The following is a 27,500-nucleotide window of genomic DNA, read 5'->3' on the forward strand; positions in this document are numbered from 1 at the left end:
ACTCACAGGACTGACACACGCAGTAATGAGACCGGTGTGAAGAGGCAGGATGAAAACCAAAAGGAGAAGGGAGTGGAAGAGATACATTGCGCATTGTTCTTTTGGGATGGGCTTGGTTTATTCTTGAGCAAATGCCACCAGGTTCAAGGTACTTCTCTCAGCCCCTTTCCCACAAACATAACTCTGGTTCATTAACTGGTTCACTTCAGGATCTAGGAACCAAGGCTTGAGGGGCAGCATGTGGCGCAGGTTGTCTAGTAACCTAACCGGTAGGTTACTAGTACGATTCCCGGCTTCTCCTGGCCGGGAATCGAGTGTCGAGGTGCGGGGGCTGGCTGCCGCCTTGCATGGTTGACACCGCTGTCGGTGTGTGAATGTGTGCATGAATGGGTAAATGTTAGGCAATATTGTAAAGGGGTTTTGAGTGGCCACTGGATAGATAAGTGCATTTATATGTTGTATAAATGCAGTACATTTTCCCATCAGTGAACCAGTTTCGCGTTCTCACCAGTTCTGAGCGGAACCATTGTGATCAAGGATGCATCATCATCATCAGTTGGCATTGCAAAATGCATACCAGGACTAAACAGTAGCATGCTCTTCCCAGCCTCCCTTTAGGTCAAGGAAAACCTGCTATTTCTGGGTTCCGGCTGGGCACTAACTTTCTGGGTTCCAAACCAATTATGTTTGGTCGGAATGCTCCGGACGGTCCCAAATTAGGAGCGTTCACCGGAACGGAGCCCGTTCCATGTTGGTGGAGAAGGGGAGAGAGTGGAGTGAATGAACCACTTAACCACCTGAAGAGGAATGACGGACCATACCAACACCGGGGAGTAAGTGGGGGGGTCAGTTAAGGGGTGGTTTTGCACTCGGCCGATTGTTCATTGTTTTCATCACCGAACCCTTTTTCTAATGGTTTGCGTCTCTTGTTTTATATTTTCTGTCAAAATATACCTAATATACAGACTTTGACATGTGATAATGTAACGTATGGAACATTGTTTCTCATGTCGCAATGTGTTGTTGTTATATCAGCATGTCGGTAACACATTTTTGCTATTTTTGCTAGAATAACTGCTTTATTCTAACAGTGCCATTTTCTAACAGAGTATACTATTATTAACAAATTTGGAAACATTAGCTTCATTTGGGTAAAGGTTTTGAATTCCAAATATACAAAAAATGCCACATTCAGTTACCAAGCGGGTTTGAATCTCACTAGCCCATGAAACATTTACAGCCATTTTCCATTCTATTATATTTGCTGTGCTGCGATTTTACTTCTTTATGTTTTTGCATCACACAGCTAGAGTTCGGCTTGCTCTAAGCTACACATTTAAAGGCTAGAACAATATGTTTGGAAATGATTTGTGGATTCACTGTGTGGAGGTGCGCACGTCTGTATAGGTGTGCGTGTGTGTGAGTGTGTGTGTGTCTGTGTATAGGTGTGTGTGTGTGTGCGTGTGTATAGGTGTGTGTGTGTGTGTGTGTGAGTGTGTGTGTGTCTGTGTATAGGTGTGTGTGTGTGTATGCGTGTGTGTGCGTGTGTATAGGTGTGTGTGTGTGTGTGTGTGTGTGTGTGTGTGTGTTGGCCACTGGCCCGCATGTCAGTGCAAAATAACATCCTCTTCTCCGTCAGAGCCGGCCCACGCTGTCATCTCCCGCCAGTTCGATTCTCTGGCAGAGAGAACCATCACATCTCCTCTTACTTCCACCTCAGTCGCTCTCCCCCCCCCCCCCCCCCACCACACCCAAACCCCCACCCCCAGCGATAGAAGATTCTAGGGGAGGCCGCCCGGTGCAGTGGAGCTTGAGGGGGCCAGCCCCAGCCAGACCTATTGGCTGCTAGATTGGGCCCCAATCTCCATTTCATCAGTGCGGCCCAGTCTATAAACGCTATTGATTTTCCCTTGTGTTCCCTCGCTGTTGTATCCAGCGGGGCAGGGGATGTTCTGTCACGGGAATGAATGGGGAACGAATAATCACGCTCACTTATGAGATACAGTTGGGGGGGGGAGGGGGGAGAGGAACAATGCAGAACCCCGGCAAGGTTGGCGAAGGACACCGGGACCAAGGTCAGAACCCCCTTAAAGCATTGTCCTGATTGGACCCCCATTAAGGGCCTGATGGGGGGGGGGTTTGATCGCAACAAGGCCAACCAGGGATTGGCCCTTGCTGGTCTGTAGTTATGCAATTGGAAACGTTTCAAACATGATTTTTAACATCTGTGCATTGTCTCAGTGTGTCATGTATTTAAACCGGTCAGCAAAATATACCTAAATACTTAAGTATTTAATCATATTTAAATATAAATACTTACAAATATATTAAATATAGTATTTAAGTATATATATTTAGTATTTACACTGAATATATTTAAATAAGTATTTAGTACTTACTCAAATGTAAGTACTTACATTTTTAAGTACTTACAGAACGAAACAAAAAATTACGATGAAAGTATACTTAAATGTAGTGAGTTTGTTTTCATGTTCTGATGAGGTGCAGGAGCCTCCCATAGCCTAAACCCTCATTAAGCTTACATCACAGCAGGCAGCCCCGCTTGATCCTGGTCTCGTGTTTCAAAGCATGTTCCATGATGACCATGTGTGGGAGTGCGAGTGTCAGGGATGCTTTCCCTTCATCCCCAGTTTGATACTCCCCTTTCATATGGGCCCGCACGGACCCCCCCCTGCGGTACTCACCAGGATGCGGATCAGCGGCGTGCCGGTGGGCGTGTTCTCGGGCAGGCTGATGTTGTACACGGGTTGGCTGAAGATGGGCCGGTTGTCGTTCTCGTTGATGAGGTCGATGAAGATGCGGGCGAAGCCCACGTGGTCCGACATGGACTCGTTGGCGTAGAGCTGGGAAGAGGAGGTATGTCTGGTGTTAAGGCTATGATAGTTATGTTTTAGTTACGATATGACTACATTTCAGGTGTCCGTACTGACATTTTCCCAGTGCAAATGACGGACAAAATGTGCTTCTTGCTGATTTTTGTGCCCTTTTTCGGTAGACAGCACTGTGGAAGACAGCAAGACACAGCTGTGTCTGCTGAATGGATCAAGGGCATTGACTCTGTTTTAGATATAATATGTCTGTTCAGGTGTCTGTAGTGACATTTACACAGTAAACCGACAAACAAAACAGGCAGCTTTTTGTCAGACATGTTGCACGCTTTTTTGGCTAAGGCGCGCTAATGTTAAGCGTGTTGTGTGTCAAGTAGCTGTCGCTGCCGATTGAAACGCATTGATTGTGTTTTAGATGTAATATGTCTATGTATCAGGGGTCCATTTTGACATTTTCACAGTGTAATGACGGCAAGTTGCACGCTTTTTTTTCTCAGCGATGTATGCCCTGAAGCTGTCATTAAGGATTGAATCTAATGCATGTGATATATCTATGTTTCAGTGTCCATCTAGACATTTGCAGACTTTCTTCCTTAATTCTGTGATCTTGAGAAGGACCAACCATCTGATTCTGTAAACAAGTGGGTTAAAGTGAGCTGACAAAGTTTCAATTTCACAGTTCAAACAGGAACGTGGTGCGGAGAAAATGTGATTCTGCCGTCCAAACAAATAGTCCTGTGTCCAAACAAATAAACAAAACTCGCTGGAGAAGATAGATATAATGAAGTTCCAATCCTTGGTGTTGGACTGTGGTCTCCACACACACCAGTCCGGATGTTGACAGAGACCCAGATTGATGGATAGGGATGTAGCGGCATTAGCTCTGCCATGTTTGTGTATCAGAAGAAGACAAATAATAGTTCTGAGCCCAATAAACAGCCAGTGAATAAACTGGTTCTTTCCTTCATTACGCCACATGTCGGGACGTAAGTCGTGGATGTTACTAGCAACGGAGGTTTCATTACACGCATTACATTTCTGTTAGATCTACAAAGAAAAGTCTGATCTTCTGTTCTTAGTCTACCCGCCTTTTTAACATCTATTTAAACATTTATTATTTATCTAAACATCTGCATATGGACAAGCTGAGGGCACTAGCACTAGTTTTCTCCTCCATGCTGTTTACACTTGTTGTCCTCAAGACAACAGAAAGCCTGCCTCTCTATTCACCTCATTGGACGACGGAAAACAACGCAAATTACATTGCATGCATTTTTTTGTTTTTATTCTTTAGACTAGAGGTGTTCAGGGCATTCCTCAAACAATAAATCGGAGAGATGTGCAACCTAAAAGGAGGAGAAAGTTTCATTTGTTGAAAACAATTACAGGAAGCCACTCATCAACTGACAGCAGTTAATGATACCTTCAAGATAAAAGTTCTCTTGGACCAATTGAGGGAAAAAATAAAACAATAAATAAAATGGTTTGCGAAAATGGATCAGGAAATAGCTCTAGCTCACATCAGCCGTCTCCTTGGGCCCCATAAGCATACCAGGGGACCCCGATTGGGGGGTCCCCACGGCACTTGAATAATAAGCATAACCCCAGCACTCTCGTTCAGAGCTGAACTCACGGAGAAGCTGTAGCGGCGGAGTTTCTCGTAGTCCAAAGGCACGGCCACGCGCACGCGGATGTCTGCCCGTCCCTGCACCGCCGTGGGCGAGATGGTGAAGTGGTCCGAGTTGTTCCCCGTGAGGACCACCTGGAACATGCTGTTCACCCCCTGCAGGAGCACACAGAGACACGGACTCAGACAGGTGAGTTAGTGCGTTAACGTACGGATGGGGTCGATGTGAGACTGGCTGTTATGTGTGAGAGAGACAGGTGAGGGAGTTCATTAGTGTATGGATGGGAGAGATGGGACTGGCTTTCATGTATGCGTTGACGTGACCACCTGTTGAATGTACAGCGGTATTCAGCATTAGCTCTGCAAGGGCTCCTATCTCTGTCAATCGCAAGGTTTACTTGCCTTGGTGCTCTCTCTCTCTCTCTGTCTCTCTCCCTCCACATCTCTGGTTCTCTGTGTCTCTCTCTCTCTCTCTCTCTCTCTCTCTCTCTCTCTCTCTCTCTCTCTCTCTCTGTCTCTCTCCCTCCACATCTCTGGTTCTCTCTCTCTCTCTCTCTCTCTCTCTCTCTCTCTCTCTCTCTCTCTCTCTCTCTCTCTCTCTCTCTCTCTCTCTCTCTCTCTCTCTCTCTCTCTCTCTCTCTCTCTCTCTCTCTCTCTCTCTCTCTCTCTCTCTCTCGCCAGAGGCTCCTGCTGTCGTATCCTCTATCTCCATCTCTCCCAGCCGGGGAGGTCAGAGGTCGAAATTTATCAGGAAAGGAGCCAATAACACTACACACAAACTACACACAATCACACACAAACACACACACAAGCGCTTAACTACCCCATCAGCAATGCCCAAATGTTAGCTAAACTAATTAAGATGTGTCAATGCTTCACTCCATACACGTCGATCAACCAGGGAAATGGCACTCGACAGAGAGACAACTGGAGTACAGTAAACGTTTGCTTTGAGTCTTCTTTTTCAGGGAAGGAGGAGATCCTGGAGTCTGAACACAACAGCATGTTCAGCCAAACAAAGGTGGGATTAGCTTAGTTTCTAGGTATTCTTTCACATCGCTTAGCAGGGGTGATAACAATTCAGCTCACAAAGAAAGAGCAACTCTGCATACCACTAATGTAGCATCACTTCGCATGGCTAGCGCCCTCGCGTTCCAGCCCTACCCTACCATCGTCAAGTCAACCCCATCCCTCGCATCGGAACCCGGCTGTGGGGGTCAAAAGCCAGGTCACCGCACACGGTCAGAAGGACGCCACACCCTCCGAAAGGCAGTACACACTAGCAGTAGCCCTTCTCCTTCGGCGCGGAGTCCCTTCTCGTCCTCCCCAGCCCTCGCTACGCGGCCGGCTGAAGGGAGCCCGCTCCTGAGTAGACCAATCTCTGGGCGCCACGGAGGCCGCGCAGGGCGACAAGTGGCTGGCTTGATTGGCATTATGGCGGAGGTTTGAAATGGCCTCCTTGTTTTTGTTTTTCACCGCCACCGGGAGAACGATTGTGGGTGATGACTCCCATTCAAAAAGCGCGTCCAATATGCAGGGATGACACCTCCAACTACCCGTGAACGTAATTGCCCATCTATTTGTTTCTGCCTTCAGAAACCCTCCAATAAAAGCCCGCTGTCAGAGGCAGACTGCCACAAAGTTTTTCGCCGAGACACTTCTGTGCTGCTGCACGTTGATTCCTTTTTTTTCAGTCGGCGGGGCGAGGCTGTGCAGAGATGGTCTCTCTCTCTCTCTCTCTCTCTTGCTCTCGCTCTCTCTCTCTCTCTCTCTCTCTCTCTCTTGCTCTCGCTCTCTCTCTCTCCCCCTCTCTCTCTCTCTCACACTCACTTCTTGGCTCAGAGAGAGAGAGAAAGGGAGGGGCGACCAGCACTTAGTCCTAGTCTGAGGAGGCTCTGCCTGTGAAGGCTGACACCGAGAGAGAGGGGGGTTTAGTGAAGTGTGAATGCCACTGAAGACGTTCCAACACCAACATAGATAAGTTGGTGTTGGAAAATAAAAACAAATAAAAGCAAAGCCAAAAAACCTCAAAAAGGAGTTATTAAGTTGAGGTTCCATTAAGAAGGGAGATATAAAGGGAGATTGTCCGAGGAATCTACGGGAATCACTGATTATGATTACTTTTGGTGGTCAAAATACCAGGAAAGGCCTAGAAAGAGGCATACTCCTTTTGACATTGGCTATTATTTGACATTTGATATTATCATTTGGTTATGCATAATCTGTATCTCATTTTTACAGATTAATTCAAATGACTACAAATGCTCCAGTAGCACCAGAGAGGAAGCTCCATATTTGCCTCTTAACCCCTTTCATACATAGGACATTATTTGTTTTTTTGCTGTGAAAAAAAAATTGTATTCCTTTATGGGTCAATAATAATAATAATAAAAAAGATAACTTGAATTTAGAGGGGCCTTTATGTGTTCCAGAGGCACTAAACAGCCAGACGAGAAAACCGAGTAAACGGAAGAAAGAAAAAAAGAAAGAAAGGAAACGAAAAGTTACAATTGGGCGGAAGTTCAGCGCTAAGACCATAGGCCTGGCCGGAGTAATAGCTCTTCTCCAGCTCTCTTTTTTCAGGGTTTAATAGACCCGGCATTGCAGCTCTCCACAGGGGGGGAGGGCTCCAGAAGGTGGGGGCAGCCACACCAAATGTTCAGCTGCAGTCATGCAGTCAGCCTGCCGTGGGGGGAGTGTGGAGCGGGGGCCGGGTTCTGTGTCAGGCGACCAGAGGCTCATGTCATGTATAGGGGACGGCTGGAGGACTGTGGAAGCGCTAAAGACTCGGCCGGGAGACTGTGGAGATGGATGGACGTTGGGGCGATGTGCTGTTTTTTTTTTTGGGACCCCCGGATAGGACTTCATGTGATACAATGGTGCGCAAAGGAGGTAGAGGAGGAGAGTAGTGAAAGAGCAAAGGAGGGATGAGCAGGTTTCTGGAGATTGCTAATAAGATAGTAGGATGGAGGATTTCACATTTACTGACATAAATGTGAGGCTCCCATGCTAGAGTACAGAAAACAGAATGACAAGCCATTCTTGGCATTTAGGGGGGGGGGGGGGGGCAGACTGATGAAAAGGACCAGTTCCAAAACCGTCCAGGTAAAGTTCCGCTCAGCACTAACGAGCCTTGGTTCATCCCCATGAGAAGGTCCTCATCCGACCTTCAGAAGGTGAGATGTCGTCTAGGATTTGAAATGGCGCAGTTAGGTTTAAATTACAGGGTGTGTTTGATCAGCCGTTACAAGTCATGCATCTAGGTGGACACACCCACTTGTGATGTCACTAAAACACAGGAAAAAGGTAGATTTTCAAAAGCCTTTAAACGGCTAATCACACTCACAGCTGTTGGCCTAATACAACCCCTTTAAGAACAAAATAATCACTATTTTCTCCACGGAGTCCCGAGCTGGAGAGAACATTGTGCGTTTCGATCAGAAAGCCCTACTCCTCTCCCTGCTCGTGTGTGTGTGTGCTATTCTTGTTGGCAAGTTACAGAGGGGGCAATCATGCTAGCTGCTACTTACACTTCCTCTGCCGATGTGAGACTGAATGACTCCCCCCACACCCCCCACTCCTTAAGTCATCGATATGAAACGGTGCCGTTTATCAAAGGAAATCGTACTTAAACGCTTGGATGTGAGAGGAGCTAGTTAAAGGGGGAACAACATGGCCGATAGCATATTCAGCACAAAGGCTTCTAGACTGTAACTGTCATCGACCGCAAGGGAGGGAATGTGACAAGCGATGTCATCAAACCACAAAGTCACGTGATGTCAATTCAATGCAACACATTTTTGTGATTTCGTTATAAAAGAAACAAAAACAATGGCGTCTCTGATAATACCTGTTGGTTTCTCTCTGCCTCTCACTCAATCACTGACTCTCACACACACACACACACACACACACACACACACACACACACACACACACACACACACACACACACACACACACACACACACACACACACACACACACACACACACACACAACAACCATCCCCCCTCACACCCTCATCAATAAGACACGGACCCATCGCTCAGCTCCACCTTAAACATCTTCTGACTCCTGCGCCTCCTTCCCTCCACCTGTGTACCGTACAAGGCAGCCTGGGCTCTGCGCTCCCTCCCATTAGTTATGGAGTGTAAACACAGACACACGCAGACACACTCATCATCTCTCTTCCCTTTGCGCGTGTCTCTCTCCTGTGGGTGCGTCGCCTCCTGCCTTCCCTCCGCCTCCATCTTTCTCTCCGTCCACGCCACTCGCACTTATCTGTCAAGTGCCACGCTGATGGTGGCGGGGCCAGAAACCATCAGCTCTGACAAGCTCTCAGCTTATCTCCAAACCAGGTGATTGATTTTTCTCGTTAGCTATAATTTAATTCCCCCTCCACGTCTTTTCCAACCCAAATTAAATTGTGAGGAGGAGGAGGAGGCCGAACGGGAAGAGGCGAAATGAGGGAGATTGTGTTGGTTGGTGTATGTGTGTGTGTGTGTGTGTGTGTTTGTGTGGCAGTTTGTGTGTCTTGGTTAAGCGTCTGGACAATGCTTGATAAAAGGTGGAAGACAATGGATGTTACACTGTTGGTCTTGAGATGTTCTCTAGCGTCAGAAAACACACACACACCTCCCCGCACAAAGTCAAACCCTCCCCCACACACACCTCCCCGCACACAGTCAATCCCCCGCCCCCAAACACACCCCAAACACATTCAGCATCACCCTCACCCACCCCCCCCCCCCAACCCCCCCCAAACACACACACACCACCACCCAAACAGACACACCTACACAGAGACACAAACACCCCCTGCCCCAAATAGACACACACCACCCGAACAGTCACAAATACACCCCTAGACATACATTTAGCCACACACACCCCTACAGAAACAGATAGACACACACTACACACACACACGCCCCCCCCCCAGTCCCGCCATCCCACACAGCCACACATGCTGTGCGCAGTCTACAGCGGGGGTCCCACCTCGTCCTTGTCCTCCGCCTGGATGAAGAGGGGCAGGGCGAAGCCCACCTGGGCCAGCTCGGTGATGCGCACGCGGTACTCTGAGCTGTTGAAGGTGGGGGCGTTGTCGTTCCGGTCGATCAGCAGAATGGTGAAGGTGGTCATCACCATGGCGTCCGAGGGGGTGCGGTCGTCATTCAGCTCTGTCCCCTGGGGGAGAGATAGAGCGGGAGGGAGAGAGAGAGAGAGAGAGAGCGAGAGCGCGCGAGAGAGAGAGAGAGAGAGAGAGAGAGAGAGAGAGAGGCAACCACACACAGAGAAACAGAGATGTGGAGGGAGAGAGACAGAGAGAGAGAGAGAGAGAGAGAGAGAGAGAGAGAGAGAGAGAGAGAGAGAGAGAGAGAGAGAGAGAGAGAGAGAGAGAGAGAGAGAGAGGGAGATAGAGAGGGACAGAGGCAAACAAAGATGGACAAATAGATAAAGGGAGAGAGAGAACGACAACAACACAGAGACTCAGAGAGACATGGGTGCTCAGTAAATACACCCAATTTTTGGTTCTGAAGACATTGGATTTGACAAACATATCTGCTAATGAAAGTTTCGAAATGACAGCGAAAAGAGAATTAGAGTCAGACAGATAGAGAGAGAGAGAGAGAGCGATACAGATACAGATACAGATACAGAAACAGATACAGAAACAGATACAGGCAGTCCAAGTTGAATGGAAAGAGACAGTGCTAATAAAAGCAGAGGGTGAGTGACAGACGAGAGAGAGGGATGATGATGTGTAGGCCAGGGTGCTGAAGGGGCCATTTGTGGCGGTGGTAGTAGTGTGTAATCTCAGTCAGGTATTTACAGCTGTTCATTTATTGGATCAAAGGGGCTCTGATGGACGCCCGGCAATCATAGGAAGAGGCCAAGTGGAGGCCAGCACACACACACACACACACACACACACACACACACACACACACACACACACACACACACACACACACACACACACACACACACACACACACACACACACACACGTACAGAAACAAACAGGTACACAAACCCAGGTACACTTACACACACACCTACAGGTACAGAAACACACAGCTACACACACCCAGGTACACAAACACAGCTAAACACCACACAAACCCAGGTTCACACACACACACACACACACACACACACACACACACACACACACACACACACACACACACACACACACACACACACACACACACACACACACACACACACACACACACACACACAGACACACAGAGGTACAGACACATACACCGACACCGACACATACACACACTGGTCCAAACACACACACACACACACACACACACACACACACACACACACACACACACACACACACACACACACACACACACACACACACACACACACACACACACACACAGGTACAGACCCAGGCACACATACTTGTAGGCACATACACTGAGGTACACACACACCAAACGGGATTTAAGAGAAAAGTGTCCTATTCACACGTTGCAATTACAATCCTCTGCACATCTTTCTGCCTGCCTGCACAGAAGCCGGGCTGCCGAGCTCCAGCAAGGCAATTCTCCCTCTGAGCCACTCTCGAGACGGACGGCTCTATGCTCCATTGTGGATCCAGGGGATGTAAGAGGCAATAGAATTAGGCGTGGGCAGCAGAACAGGGTGGGGTCCGGGTGGGGGTAATCAAGGCTAGTTTAGCCTTTGTTGCCCCCTCCGCCGCTGAATCGTTTGACCCCAGACCTCCAGACGCCCGGCGATATATAAGCTGCCTGAAGTTGAGAAATTAGTTGTATTACCAGTGCTCTCTGAATCGATAGCCGCACAACAGCATCAGAAAGCACAAGCAGAAAAGGTGAGGGAAACTTAGGGTACAAAAAAAGAAAATCCATATCTTATAAATACATTTGTGGGGGGGCTTTCGTTTATTTTTTTGTTATCAGCACTCGGCTAATTTTACTTTTTAGTCTTTGAAGTCATTGATTTCAATCTGAGAAACAGAAGTGTATTTTCGTCTGAAAACCGATGGAATCTCTTTTTCATTACATTTAGACATAAAAAAAAACCTGGTTCCACTCATGGCCGTTGCTGGACAGCGGCTGACTGAACCATTAGCTCGTCACCGTGAATTTAAAGAATCACTCACCGGCTGGGAGCAATTTCCCCTCTGGGAACGTTTGGTGCTTCACAGGTTTCCCTGGAACCCGGCAGAACTGATCACTTTGATCGCAAATAGCTCGGAGGATCCGGAAAAAGAAGGCTATTCCACATGCACTTCCTTCCTCCAATGCTCAAGCCATGGGGGTGAGAGGCCGGGTCGTCCCTGGTAAGTGGGCCGGGGAGAACGACCTGGGATCAGTAAAGGATAGAGGGATGAGCGGGACTCGGACCGGCTGCGGCGTGAGGTAGGGAACTCAAGGAAAGGAACCCTGAAGAAACCTGAGACTCTAAATCCGAGGGGTTGATCCGTGTCCTCACCAGGCTAAGTCTCCTGGCTGGCCCTGTTCCCTAAGCATGAGGCTCTGGGAAGAGCGTTACGGGAGAAGGTTTCGTTCTTCAGCGCTACGGAGATATGCATTGTGCCTCCGCAACGCTCACTGACTGAAGGGTTACTATTGGTGGTTTGCACGTTAACGTTTGAAGTGTGGTTTGGCCGAGGCATCGCTGCACTGCACACAGTAATCTGGGAGAATCTTTAGGATGAAGCAGTGATTCCAGGTCGGTATCACATGAAAGCTCCTCTGTGATCCGGAGGAGGAGCTGACTTCAATCGTTCCTCCAGGCTGTGACCCCCTCCCCAACTCTCCTGCACCACCAACACCATCAACACCTCCACCAACACCACCCCCATATCCTCCTCTACCACCACCACCACCACCATGACACCCCCATCTCCTCCTCTAACACCACCACCACCACCATGATACCCCCATCTTCTCAACCACCACCACCACCTCCTCCACCACAACCACTACCACCACCATCACCACCACCACCTCCTCCACCACAACCACCACCACCACTACTACTACCATCAAATCCCCGTCACCTCCTCCAGCACCACCTCCTTCACCACCACCACCACCACCTCCTCCTCCTCCTCCTCCTCCTCCTCCTCCTCCACCTCCTCCACCTCCACCCCACCCCAGCGGTAGCTCACCCTGACGGTGATGGTGAATCCCGCTGAGTAGAGCGGGTTCTCTCGGTCCAGCTGGCCGTTGACAGTCAGCGAGCCACTGATGTAGTCCAGGGCGAACATGCTGTTGGTGTTACCTGGGTAGAGGGGAAGACATATGGAGCAGGTGGGGGGAGGGAGACAGAGAGAAAGATTACTTTTTGATGCAGTGTTTTTGACCGGAAATACCTTAATAGGTTTAGGGTGAGGGTTCACCCTAACCTTATTATGGGATATATAATGCCATATAATAATGCTCATGACCGCATTCACCTACATTGATTAATGGTTACTCACCTTAGTTAATTGTGAGTTACATAGAGAGAGAAAGAGACAGAGAGACAGAGAAAGATAGAGAGAGAGGAAGAGAGAGAGAGAGAGACCGAGAGCAAGAGCGAGAGCAAGAGCGAGAGAGAAGGCGAGAGCAAGAGCGAGAGAGAGAGAGAGAGAGAGAGAGAGAGAGAGAGAGAGAGAGAGAGAGAGATTCTCCTCGATACAGACAGACGGACAGATATAGACAGACAAGAGTGTCGAGACAAAAAGCAACAAAGAACACTGGAAATATAAGTTTGCTGGCCACATGAATAATGGAACGGGGTGGTGGATTACACCATACTGGAGGCCTGGAGACACACTGTTTAATGTGTGTGTGTGTCAGGGTATGACAGAGTGACAGGGTGTACACTAACTCTCCAGCCACCCCTTCACACCAGCCTTCCCTTGGTCACTAGTGTACTTTCCCACACTGTGAGCCCTTCTACACAACCATAAGAAAAATCCAATTAGCAAATATGAGTTTTTAAAGTTTAGAGTTTGAGAGGACCGAAATATCACCAGGTAAACTATTAAATATGCCTTTTAATCTCCAATTAACAACACAAAGTTAGTGTTCATTCTTCGAGTTGCTCTTTACAAGTGTGCTGCATAAAAGAGTTAGAGCACAATCAGGGTAAAACAAGCCCATTAGTGCTGTCCTGGCCTTCAATGCGATTTGCAGGCTGCTGCTAATAATCCTGCGATACATTCAGAGGGGCGGTAAGTAACGACACAAACCACAGGGAACGCAGCCATGTTGATACTCACTAATGTTAATACTCTGTCTTGTTATTTAATCAGCCAAGCTCTTCTCCTGCCATTCTCTCACTTGTCAAATTCAGGGAAATATTTAGCAGCTCTCCGTCTCTCGCTCTCTCTCCCTTTCCCTTGCTTCAATGTCATCAACGCCCGTCTCTGTTGTTCCAAATCAAACATGACAACTAATTTCCACTGCAAACACACACGCACACAGGCACGCACACAAAGACACACACCCGGTCATGCACACACGTACGCACGACACACACACACACAATGACACACACGCATACACTCACACACACAAACACATTACAGACAAAGGCACGCACGCACACATACGCACACGCAGGCGCAGACGCACCCACACACGCAAGGACGCACACAGACATACACTCACACACACACACACACACACACACACACACACACACACACACACACACACACACACACACACACACACACACACACACACACACACACACACACACACACACACCCACACCCCCACCGTGGTGAGAGCACGCCCTGCGGTCAGACGCAGCCCTTCTCTCGTGCGGCGTCGGCGCGGTGAGATAATTCAGCGCTCCCATGATGCTATCGCCGCAAACACCTTTCAGCGGGAGGCAAACAACAGAGTGGACGCAGGGCTGGATGAGAGGGCCACTTAAACAGGGAAGACTCCCGACGCCTCATTCAATTTCAAGTTCCCGCGGCTCTTAACAGCTGTCAGCATGGCGTCTGGCCCGCACGCCGCCATATGGAACGGATGGAAGTCCTTTTACGAGGCAGCGGGACCAGGCTATGTGCATGCTCAGCAGAAAATATTAAATATAAATATGTCCACATATATATATATATATATATACAGTATAAACCAGTATATATGTATCGGCTGAAATGAATTGTATATTCAGCTCTATGTCCAGAGATGGATTGATGCTCCCCAGTTTCGGCCATCAATTCTTTATTTCATATACAGTATAGATATGATATATATGTGCACTGTCCACGCCACAATCACAGCTCTGAGCCGCAGTCGACCTCACGCAGTCTGTACCTGACCGAGGAGTCCATTGCGGTGAGATAGGGGTGAGGAAGGGGAGAAGGGAGGCGGGGGGACGGGGGGGACACGATGGTGCGTTTACACTGCAGAATGGCCCGGGGTCAACAGATTAACCCGTGCCCACGCTCTCTACTGCCTAATCTCTGATCTCTATTATTGGCCAGTAGCCGGCTGTACAGTAGGGGGGAGAATGGGGAGCCGAGCCCGGAGAGAGAGAGAGAGCAATGTCCTTGGGTAATTAGTCTGGATGGAGGCCAGAGGTGGGAGATAGAGAGTGGGAGGCGGGAGAGGAGCGACTCCGCTGCTTATATCCAGCTTCATGGTAGGCAGGTCGGGGAAACGGGCGACAGCGTGTGTCTGGGAATACCGAGCAGGGTTTTTTGGTGTTTACCGGATGTCCGACACTCTGGGAAACATGTGGCAGCGAGGGGGAAACATGGGAGACCCGCTGCACGCGTCCGATCAATAGCAGCTCACGTTTGGTCTGTTGACAGCGGCAAGATTGTTTCCTGTTCAGGAAACGGGGGGGAAGGAAAACCTTCACTTTAAAAGAAAAAAGAAAAACAAATAATACTTGTAGCGCTGATAGGTTGTCATCAGCGCAGTAATCCAGAGGAACCTCAGTGGTCGGGGTGCATCGGGGATATTGGGCGTTATTAACCTCTGGGTGCAGCCATGTTGTTGCCTACCCATCAGATGGTGAATAAGGAGGCTCTTGCACTTTTGCACTTTCTATTGGGTGTGAAGGGGGGGCGGAATATAGGCTGCGCCCACCATATTAGAGCCCGCTCGGTGACGACCTCATGCCTTCAAATGAGCTGTCAGATGAGGTGGCCTGGCCAGAATGCTAATCTAATCCAACACACTCATCGCGTCTGCATGCCTGGCACCCGGCCTGGAAACCAGAGGCAGCGGGGGGAAATGTGTAAAGACAAATCCATGTATCTCACTCTCTCGTCACACACAAATACACACACAAGCGCACACATGTGCACAAGCACTCATGCACACACATTTGCACAAGCACGCACTCGTGCACGCACGCACGCACACGCACACACACACACACACACACACACACACACACACACACACGCACAGACACACACACAGGCACAAGCTCAAACACACACACACACACACACACACACACACACACACACACACACACACACACACAAAAACACACACACACACACACACGCACAAGCGTAAAGACATACGCACACACACACACACACACACACACACACACACATGCACAAGTGCACACATACACACACACACAAACACACACACACACACAAACACATGCACACATAGTTAAATGCATGACATGTGACGTTGTGAACCGACGCTCTTTGAACCAGTGGCTGGCTACGGCCGCAGCGTCTGCAGCGTCAGGGAAACGAAACGCTTTGATTCATCGCTTCAGGGCCCGTGGATGAGGCCCCAGGCCCCCGGCCCCTCGGTCTGCAGGGGCCCGGGAGACAGGCTAAACTGATAGAGAGCGACTTCAGGGGCCCATTGAGGGGAAATATATTTCTAATCTAATTGCTGATAGAGAACGGTCTCCTGCCGCTACACTGTGATTAGACCCCCAGGGGGGGGGGAGCTGTGACACACACCCCCGCCCGCCCGCCAACAGCAACACGCATACACACGCAGACACACACACCCCCGCTCGCCCGCACGCACGCACACACACCCCCCCGCTCGCCCGCACGCACACGCACAGTCGCACACACATGCAGGCGCACGCGCAGACATACGCACACAACCCCGCCCGCACGCGTGCACACGCAGAAACAGACATTACATACACACGCACACGTACATGCACGTGGGGGGGGGTGTTTTTGAGTGCAATGCACACGCAGACACACACAAAGACACACACAAAGACACATTAGCAGACGCATACAGACACACACGCAAACACACATGTAGTCACACACACAGACACACAAGCAGGCACTCGTGCAGACACACACTCACACAGCCTACACAAACACACGCACATGCTTGTGGGAGTGTGTGTTTGAGTGCCAGGCATGCGCAGACGCAAACTAGCAGCCACACCCACAGACACACACCCACACACACACACACACACACCCACACACACACACACACACACACACACACACACACACACACACACACACACACACACACACACCTTACACATACACATGCATGTAGGAGGGTGTGTTTGAGTGCAAGGCGACATTAATTATGCGAGACTCTAGACGATTGGTCCAGCCCCTGCATTACTGACAGAAGTGGACTGGAAAATGAGAAAACTGTTTTGATGACTAGAGGAAATGCGAGCGGCTCGCATACACATTCATGGAGATGCACGGGCATGCTCTCACACGCACGCACACCATTCGGCCATAACCATCCCGCGATAGCATATATGAAATAAGTGTAATTACATAGTCTTTGGTAACAAGACAGCAGCCCTCTAAATTAAAAGTGCCATTAGATTGTATTATTCCGAACAAAAGGTACGAAGCATAATGACTTTCGTTCGTAATGTAATTTCCCATTCCTATTCATAGGCGTATTTGAATCGGTTAGTGATGAAGAAGGATGAAGTGGTTATTACCGACGTACGTTAGAGTCTGCTATGGCATTCTTCTGACCGCTTGCAGAGAGCTGCCGAAGGAAAGCACGTCACAGAGAGAGAGTGGGCAAGGAAAGGAGATGAGGGCAAGAGCTGCGTCAAACGAGAGCTCAGAGTTGGAAAGCGGAACAGAGATGAGTGTGATGTGCTTGTTTGGATGAGGGTGTGTTGTTCTTGTTTGGATGAGGGTGTGTTGTTCTTGTTTGGATGAGGGTGTGTTTTGCTTCTTTTGGAGGTAGTTCAGCGAGAACAGGGAGGAGAAGGTGTGCATCTCAATCAAGTTGCAGCACACACGGATCGACTATCTTGATCCGTGACTCCCTCTCTCTCATTCCTTCTCTCTCCCTCTGCCTCTCTCCCTCTCATTCATTCTCTCTTTCCCTTACTCTCTCTCTTTCTCTTCCTCCCTCTCTCTATATCTCCCTCTCCCTCTGTCTCCCTCTCTCTTACTCTCTCTCCATCTCTCTCTTCCTCTCCCTCCTTCTCCCTCTCTCTGTTCCCCTTGCTGCCGTGAGCTTAGGACGTCTGAACCAAAGTTGTCTCGAGTGTGATCTCTCTTTCTCTCTCTCCCTCTCTCTCCCTCTCTCTCTCTCTCTCTTCCCCTCTCTTCCCATCTCTCTCCCCCATTCACTCTCTCCCTCCCTCTCTCTGTTCCTCTCGCGGCCTTGAGCTTTTAGGACTCTCTCTCTCTCTCTCTCTCTCTCTCTCTCTCTCTCTCTCTCTCTCTCTCTCTCTCTCTCTCTCTCTCTCTCTCACTCTCTCTCTCTCTCTCTCTCTCTCTCTCTCTCTCTCTCTCTCTCTCTCTCTCTCTCTCTTCCTCTCCCTCCTTCTCCCTCTCTCTGTTCCCCTTGCTGTCGTGAGCTTAGGACGTCTGAACCAAAGTTGTCTCGAGTGTGATCTCTCTCTCTCTCTCTCTCTCTCTCTCTCTCTCTCTCTCTCTCTCTCTCTCTCTCTCTCTCTCTCTCTCTCTCTCTCTCTCTCTCTCTCTCGCTCCCTCTCTCCCTCTCTCCCCCTCTCTTCCCATCTCTCTCCCCCATTCACTCTCTCCGTCCCTCTCTCTGTTCCTCTCGCGGCCTTGAGCTTTTAGGACGTCTGAACCAAAGTTGTCCCAAGTGTGATCTCTCTCTCCTGTTCTCTCTCACCCCTCTCCGGCTCTCTTTCTTCCTCTTCCCTCTCTCCCTATCCCTCTCTCTCCCTCCCTCTCTCACCCTCCCTCTCTCACCCTCCCTCTCTCCCTCCCTCCCTCTCTTTCCCTCCCTTTCTCCCATGAGCTTTTAAGACGTCCGAGCCCAAGTTGTCCCGAGTGTGATCACCATGACTAAGCTCGTGGCAACTGTTTCCCTCCAGTTTTCTGACAACGCTGTGGGGGTGCTGGAACGCTCTCAGTGATGAGCGGTGGCGCACGGCCACTTCCCGGGAAGAAAAGTCTCGGGGCGAAGCTTTTCGTGCGCTATGCTAAATGTACACAAATTAGTGTCACTTTTGGGGGGATTACGCCCACCAGCCGGTGATGAGGGTGAGCTTTTAGATATTGTCCTCAAAAGTGTGGCACCGCCGCCGCGGTTTTGTGTCACACAGAGATTCGTTAGCGCACGCATGCGGGTGCACACGTGCGCTTCACGGCACCTGCGACTGGAGTGATTGTGTCCGTCTGTGTGCGTCTGGGTGACAGCTAGTGTGTGTGTGTGTGAGTGTGTGTGTGTGTGTGTTTTGTGAGTGTTTGGGGCTGCGGTGATCAGCGATAATGCACCTCCCCCAGAGTGTCATCTGGAGACGAGCTGAATTTCATGAATATGGAATTAACCACTTTTTAATAAAAGTTTTCTCCGGGATCTTGAAGGGCAAATATCTGGATTCAAAATGAGGCTCTAGTTCGCCGTTCAATAACTAGATATCTTGTAGGAATAACCTTCAAATATCACGTACGAGGAATAACTTCCCTAATATCAAGAACCAAGAGAAAGAACCAAATACCAATTACCAAGAATAACTTCCAAATAACAAGACAGACTACCATATACAAAGGACCCAAAAAGCATCAGATTACCAAGACAAACAACCAAATACAAAGAACCAAAGATATAAGTACTAGGACAGAATGCCAATGCAAAGAATAAATATCATATCTCTCCGTTCTGCAGTCCACTGCAAAAATAATAGTACCACAGTGTTCCATGCCACACAACAGTGACCCAGATGATACACGTGGACCAAACGAGTCACCTTGCATTGAGACATCTCAAGGCATTGTCACACAGGTCACAGAAAAACTCTTGCTCCACACCCACCAGCTCTCAGGGTATATAATCAAACTCTGAGCAATCGACTGATCTGTCGGCTCAAGGTGTCAACTGTTCACATTGAGGTGCTCTCGTGTTGAGTGAGTGTGTGTGGATGCCCTACAGTATCCCTCTCTCTCCCCCTCTCTCTACCTCCCTCTCTCCTGTCTGTATTGTGGATCGGATTTACTCTGTCATCCCCTACTTGTTGGGTCTTACTCTTGACACACAGACAAACAATTCAGATTTCCATGCGACTACAAGTGGCAAGAAACGTTGTTTAGAAGTTACAGTACTCTAAAGAAAAATAGGAGGTAAAAATTTCATGAATAAATGAGAATAATATGAAAATGAAAGAGTTTCGGTTGTAAAATTATCCAAAGGAATAATCCTTTGATGCAGAAAAACAGTCGACCCTATTGTGAAAATCACGAGATATAAAAACTATCGTGAAGCAGTCTTTTCATTGTCTACAGAAGTGAAACGTAAATTAACTCCAGTAGTGTACCATAGCGGGAACACTCGTAAACACGGGAGAGACAGACAAACGACACAGTGTCCGGTTGAGTGATGCATGGCCGTGTTATCCGACGGGACAAAGAGGATCGAGCCACTCCTGCACATTATCGGGATTCCTGCACAGATTATAGGTGAAGGTGTGTGTGTGTGTGTGTGTGTGTGTGTGTGTGTGTGTGTGTGTGTGTGTGTGTGTGTGTGTGTGTGTGTGTGTGTGTGTGTGTGTGTGTTCAGGGGATGAGCCTCAGACTGACTTATTGAAAAGAGCCCAGAGAGAGCCCTGGCTTTCACTGGGACACTCTGCCAAGAGAATCAAAGCTATAAGCCTCGTCCGTATCACAGCCGGCCCCTGCAGATACAGAGCAGTCGGCTACCGGGGAATGAGAGGGAGCAATGTGAAGTGGCCACACACACAGCGATAGAGATACGTGCAGAGATGGCATGGGGAGCATGCCTATGTATGTGTGTGTGTGTGTGTGTGTGTGTGTGTCTGCGGGTGAGAGAGAGGTTATAATCTCCATTTCCTACTCATCGGTGTGCTCATGCGGGACATGGTGTGGCCGGCGTCACGTCTGACCTGTGTGTTGGGGAGGACAGCGGGACAAGGCCCACTCGTCCCTCACAGAACCACTCGTCCGGAACGGGGTGGAGGTGTGTGTGTGTGTGTGTGTGCGTGCTTGCGTGCGTACGTGCGTGCGTGCGTGCGTGCTGGCCGCAGAACCCCGCCCTGGTCTGGAGGGTTGGTGGTCGGGCTGGTACCGTGTGGTCCTCCCTCTGGGGGTCAGAGGGGGTCGATGTGATTCAGGACCGGGTCGGACCACTGAGAGATGCAGCCCCTCTCACGCCCTCCCCTGCCTGGGGACAGGACTTATGTTTTTCTCTCCCTCCCAGGAAGAGGAAGATAAATGAAAACTATCATCGGCTCATATCGTCTCCCTCTGCTATTCTGCTTAGCCTGGTGCAAATTCAAAACACACACGGCGGCGATGTTTGGGGGGGTCTTGAGAGGTATGGAGAGGAGGGACGTTTGGGTGGATGCAAGGTGGTGTTGGTGGTGGGGCTGGGGTAAGTATGGGATAAGTTGTGCACGTCGGTGTGTGCGTGCGTGTCTCACGATCACAGATAGCATGCAAGACGAAACAGAGATGAACAAGAGACGAATGGGAACAGCTTGGCACAGATCCTGATGCTCTTGTGTCTTGTTGCAGGACAGCCCTTCGCATAAAGACCCTCCCACTGTCGTTAAAACACAGCACACAACAGACCCTGGACATGGCCACGTCTACTGCTAACAGAGGGCTTGTTGTTATGGATCCAATGCACACAACAGTCCATATCTATGGTTCATGTTGTTACCGTAAAGTACATTCACATTCTAAAAGCCCTGTTTGAAAGTGATTGGGCAATGTGAAGACTTTATCGAGGATATTTTTGACTTGCAAATCACTGTGTAATTTTATTCCAGTCATCAAGATAATGCCTGCGTCGCTCGTGTTGGAATAAGACGCACAGTTGGATGTTTGCCCTCTATATCTCCAAACCGTCATTAGCACAGATGTTTTCAGAGCCAATGTCTTCAGAACCAAATATTGTGGAGGATGTATTGAGCAACTCTAACTTTCTTTCTTTCTCTCTGCCCCTTGCTGTTGCCGCTGGTCTTATACACACACACACACACACACACACACACACACACACATGCGAATGCGCACACGCACACAAAGATAAACACACACGCATGTGCGCACGATCCTATGTACGCATGCACACACACACACACACAAACACAAAAAAACAGTAACAAAGACACATACACACACACAAATAAATCACTAACAAAGTCACACACATACACACACACACAAACACACACACAGACACACTAACAAAGACACACACACACAAACAAACAAACATTTACAGTGATATCGCTGATGGAAAAAAATAGAACTGCTGAGGTCATTTTATATTCATGATTGCGACTGGAGCCATAGCAACTGATGCAACAGCAGTGAGCAGGCAGATATTTGATTCCCTAGTAGCGCTGCTCCAGTATTAACTAGATACCTGGACAGACAGTCCTCTGTTCACCTGCCTATCTTCCTAATGGACCAATGGTCATCCCATAGCCTCGGGCCTGTTCTCCTCTTTAATTGAATTGTTATTGTGCACATCGGACCTTCTTGAATAGACTTTACTTGGCATAAGAGTGCCAACAGTACATATACTGTATTTGTATGGTACTTTTGTTTTTAAATGTCAATACAAATTAAATGAATGTAACTACAATCCGCATTTTATCACTGAGATATGCAAATGTGACCGGATCTTTGAGATTATTTACAGTAAAAATTTAATCATTTTGAAGCTGTTCCCTGAGGGGATTATTGACTGCCTTTAGGTCTTTAAAAGATGTACATCGTAAAACCAATAAACGCCTTTGAACCACTTTCCCCAGCTTACCAAGACACAAACACACAAATTTGGCGTGTAGGAAGCTAAAAGCAAGTTAGCCTCCAGCTTTTAGATGTATTGCATGCAGAGGGGCATGCCAGTGGCTAAATCTGTTTTTAAGAGGTCCTTATAGGGAAGCGATGTTGATTGGACAAGCTCAACAGTTGATCAGAAATCTCCATAAAAGAAACTTTCTTAATAGTAAAACCAAACGATTAAAGCAATTCATCAGAGGCCAACACAAAACTCGCCCCATAGAGAAAGAGCGAGCCTTCCCCTTTTGAAGCCGAGTTTGTTTTGATGCAGAGCGTCCGCGTGTCACGGCGAAGAGGGGCCGGAATGGTCCTTTCTCCTTGGGAAGGAGCCAGCCACCAGTAAGACGATAATGCGGAGATGAGCCATCGGATGCTGATGAGAGCGGCGGGACACAACGACACAACAACACAACGGCAACACAACAGCAGCCACGCGATCAGCGGCTCGGCGCTATCTCCCGCTCGCATCGCCATCGCCGCAGCCCGCGTCCCTTCCCATTGGACGAGGCGACGGCGGCGATCCCCATCTCGAGTCGCTTCCGTCATTAGCATAAATCTTCAGCGCAATTAAAACCTCGTTTATCGTTAATTACCGAGCTAATGAGACGAGTCCCGCAGGACTGAGTCGCGCCCTCTGAGGACACCGTGGAGGAGGGTCGGCCGAGCGACGCCGCTGCAAAAAACAAGCGCGCCCCCGCGGAAGTACACAGCCAGGCGTGCGCATGGATGTGCACACAGACATACACACAAATGTGCACATAGAAGGGCACACAGACATGCATATAGATGTGCACAAAGACATGAACACAAACGCAATGGCTCACATCCAGAAAATTAACATTAACGACAGGACAAGCGCACGCACACACACGCGCACCCCCCCCCCCCCCCCCCCCCCCCCCCCCACACACACACTCTCGCACGCACACGCACCAAAAGCCTTCAACCCACGTCCTGTGTCTCCAACCTTCTTTGCCTGGCACCACATCATCCTTCACATTTCATTATCCATCAGACTTATAATGATTTTATCAGGCCTACAGACTCCATCTCCATAACAGCTTAGCACGCCGCCATAACTCTTGATTTCACCATGACTGAGGGTGCGACGCACCACCTAATTAATGAGTTTTTAATGCTCCTCTCCTCTGGAGGTTAGCACTTCCACTTTGGCAACAAACACAACAAACAGGCCGTGTTGCTGCGCAAGCTCTGAGCGGGCCGTACCAAGTCATGTGGTGGGTTTGCCCGGAGCGGGCCGTACCATCTCATGTGGTGGGTGTGCCCTAAGCGGGCTGTACCAAGGTGTCTGGCGTTGTGACGTAGCGGAGGGTAGAGCTGATCGACGGAACAAGCACTATTATTAGGGATATACGTTTAATACACAGTGTATGGGGAAGGTCAAGTTTACACACAGACATGACCTCTGCATCCACACGCGCACCCGCTCCCACACACGCAAGCAAACAGACAGACAGAAAGACACACAGATCCACAGACAGACCCACAGACAGACAGACGCACACACACACAGACACACCCACACACACACACACACACCCCAATAGTGCTCTGTAAACTGCAGACGTTCACACAAACCCGTAGCAGCACCCACAACGGCAAGTATCCACGGTAGCACTGTGACACACCAACACTTTAACGCCCCCCCCCTTGGCACCGGAGCACCGTCGAGATCCAACCCTCCCCACGCAGAGCGGCTGGTCGGTCGGGGGCGGGCTGCATTCCAACACAGAGCACCGAGGCTAGGCAGTGACTCAGCAGATGGTTGAACGAGGAACATCTCCATCACTCAGGTGAACCCTGCGGCGCGACAGGCTTATCGCAGCCCGTCAGGCCCTATCGGAGAGAGGGAGCCTCTCGGAGCCCGGGGGCGGCGCTCTCCCGCCGGGCCCGGCCATCTTGGGCTCCGCAGGGGCCCGCAGGAGCCCGCAGGAGCCTTTAAAGGGCCTGGCACTGGAAGAGAGCTGAGCGGCCTGAGCTGAGCTGAGCCTGGTGTTTTGTTCTGTGAGGCGGCCCCAGCTCGCTGCACAGATCATTGTCCAGAGCCAGACGGCAGCCCCTCTGGAGGAGCCGTCGTTCATCGGACGAGCCGAGAAACCGCTGATTGTGGTGAAACAATATCAAAATGGCGTCACAGGGATGCTATGTTTTTTTTTTACCATAATGCACTGGTGTCATGGAGGGGGGTGGGGGAGGTGTGCTTTGGAGACTGGAGATTGGCAAACCAGACACACCGCAGCTCCTATCTTGAAGACTTTTATATTGAAGAAAGCAAACAAACACAAACCAGGGGAATATATATTTGTTCACAGGTTTCCTGGGCCAACTGGCTGGTTTGTTGTCCTGCTCTGTAATAGAAAAATATAGAATATACCACTCGCTATGTACTTTTTACAATCAATATCAACACAGAGATTGCAAAAGTTTAATCTCATGAGACTTCTATATGCATTTAAATTTCACCTGGGAATTGTTGTAGATGAAAGTGTCTCACCGATCAAATACAGAAACTCTACCGAGCTCAATACAAACTCAAACACCTAAACCTCGGCTGCCACCATAAACAAATCAGCAACATATCATATTTATCTTATTTGCCTTGCTGGGACTGAAGTATTTACATATATAATTATTTCCACCGCCACCATTGTGGAGGTCAAGAACACAGTGATGAGCGGACAAACAAAACACCCCAACTTTCAGTGAATACGTATGTCCTGCTCTGACAACCTCTTCCCTATCAAGGAGTGTAGACTCTAGAGCAGGGGTTTTCAAAGTGCGAGAGAGTGAGCCCCCCCTCAGAGAATTTTTTTCAGCTGAGCCCCCCCCCCCCCCCCCTCCCCAAAAAAAAAAGTTCTAAATACCTGTGTTTTGAAAGCTATCTTAATTATTTTACACATTTTAAACATCTCTGATCATAATTTTAAAACATTTGAAACATTTTTTTGAAACATATTTTAAACATATTTCTGAAACATTACAACATGCGTTTTAAACATATTTCTTAACACAATTTAACAACTTTATCTAAGCATGTTTTAGCTTAACCTTTTTTAAATAAATTTGAACATCTTAATCTGTGTAAACTGCCAGTTTACACAGATTCATTCAGGGTCCCCGACTCTGAATTTTCAGAGTCGAATCAGATCTGCCTTTTCAGTCCAGAGATTCGACTATTCGGCGGGGTTTGTTTACCGGCGTTGCTATGGTGACCTCAATTATTATAAGCAACTGAAAACGATGCTATAAAAATTCTGTTTAGCTAGTATTGAAGATACAAGTGTGTAGATTTGTTTAATGGTTTGAACGATGGTAAACGGTTGAAAAATGAATGAGTTACGATGTCTAGAAGTAGGTGTATCAGAATGGGCTGACGTCTTCAATGAAAACAGCTGAAAACGAAGCGGTATGAAACTAAAACTATGATTCTGAAGAAATTTTAAATGATATCGAAATTCTGTTTAAATATTATTGAAGATACAAGTGTGTAGATATGTTAAATGGTTTGCACGAAGATAAACGGTTGAAAATTGATTTAGTTATGTTACTTCTACAGTTGAAGTACGACTGATGATTTGAATCATCGACTTTCAGGTTTATTTTCGGGTTTATTTTTTTCTCACGTCGCGCCCCCCCTGAAGAACTCTGGCGCCCCCCAGGGGGGGCGCGCCCCACAGTTTGAAAACCACTGCTCTAGAGCCTAAAGTCGAAACTCTAGACTAGACTCTAAACTCCTCATAGGAGTCTAGGAGTCATAGTCATAGGGAAGAGGTTTGTCTAGACTCAAGACTCCTCATGATATGGCAGAGTTTAGGAAGAGGACTCTAAATTCTAGACTCTAGACTAGAGTCTAAAGTGTAGACTCTAGACTCTAGTCTAAAGTCTAGACTTTATAATAGACTCAAGACTCCTTACGATAGGGAAGAGGTTTGTCTAGATTTTAGACTCTCGAGTCCAAAGTCTAAAGACTAAAGTCTAGACTCCTCATGATAGGGCAGAGTTTAGGAAGAGTACTCCAGACTCTAGACTCCAGACTCCTCATGATAGGGAAGAGGCTTGGAGGAGGTTGGGAAGTCTAGAGTCTAGACCCCCTGCCGTGAGTATGCCCATAGCGACCCGGAGGGCCCGACCTGTTGGTGATGATGAACTGCTCTGTGGAGCACGTGGCCGCCCCAGCAGCCATTGATCGCTGGTCTTTGATGAGGCTTGTCTATTATGGCTGAGGGATTATGATAAGCAGCGATTGACTCTCCGGTGCGGCGGCTGATGTCGGATTGATTATGTGCCACGGACCTGAGATGATGGTGTAGCCAATCCCACGCGGGCGTCCCAGATCCTGGTCAATGGCTCTTATCTTCCGCACCTCGTAGCCCTGCAGACACAACAACACACACACACACACACACATTCAATAAAGTGCATGAACACACACACACATGGTCAGTAACGCACACACACAAACACAACTCCCCTGTTCAGTTATGTACAAGCAGAAAACACACACACACAAACGCCCGTTCAGATACGCAAGTGCGTGATCAGTAATGTGCACGCACACTCAAACACACACACACACACACACACACACACACACACACACACACACACACACACACACACACACACACACACACACACACACACACACACACACACACACACACACACACACACACAAATGGTGAGTAATGATCACACACCCATACAAACACGCGCACACCCATACACACACACACACACACACACACGGTCAGTA

At 48.7% G+C, this 27,500-nt stretch overlaps 1 protein-coding gene across 1 annotated transcript in view; it reads right to left on the reverse strand.

Moving 5' to 3' along the window:
• LOC130404941 (cadherin-23-like) overlaps window positions 1-27,500 on the reverse strand; it is a 131,503-nt gene that overhangs the window by 33,659 nt on the left and 70,344 nt on the right. The window contains exons 9-13 of the mRNA XM_056609890.1: window positions 27,038-27,116; window positions 12,650-12,762; window positions 9,478-9,666; window positions 4,483-4,632; window positions 2,706-2,864 (exon numbers count right to left, since the gene is read on the reverse strand). Of these exons, the coding sequence (XP_056465865.1) occupies window positions 2,706-2,864; window positions 4,483-4,632; window positions 9,478-9,666; window positions 12,650-12,762; window positions 27,038-27,116 (690 nt within the window). The remainder of the gene's footprint in view (window positions 1-2,705; window positions 2,865-4,482; window positions 4,633-9,477; window positions 9,667-12,649; window positions 12,763-27,037; window positions 27,117-27,500) is intronic.

This window comes from Gadus chalcogrammus, chromosome 15, assembly GCF_026213295.1.
Source record: "Gadus chalcogrammus isolate NIFS_2021 chromosome 15, NIFS_Gcha_1.0, whole genome shotgun sequence".
NCBI classification, from domain to species: Eukaryota; Metazoa; Chordata; class Actinopteri; order Gadiformes; family Gadidae; genus Gadus; species Gadus chalcogrammus.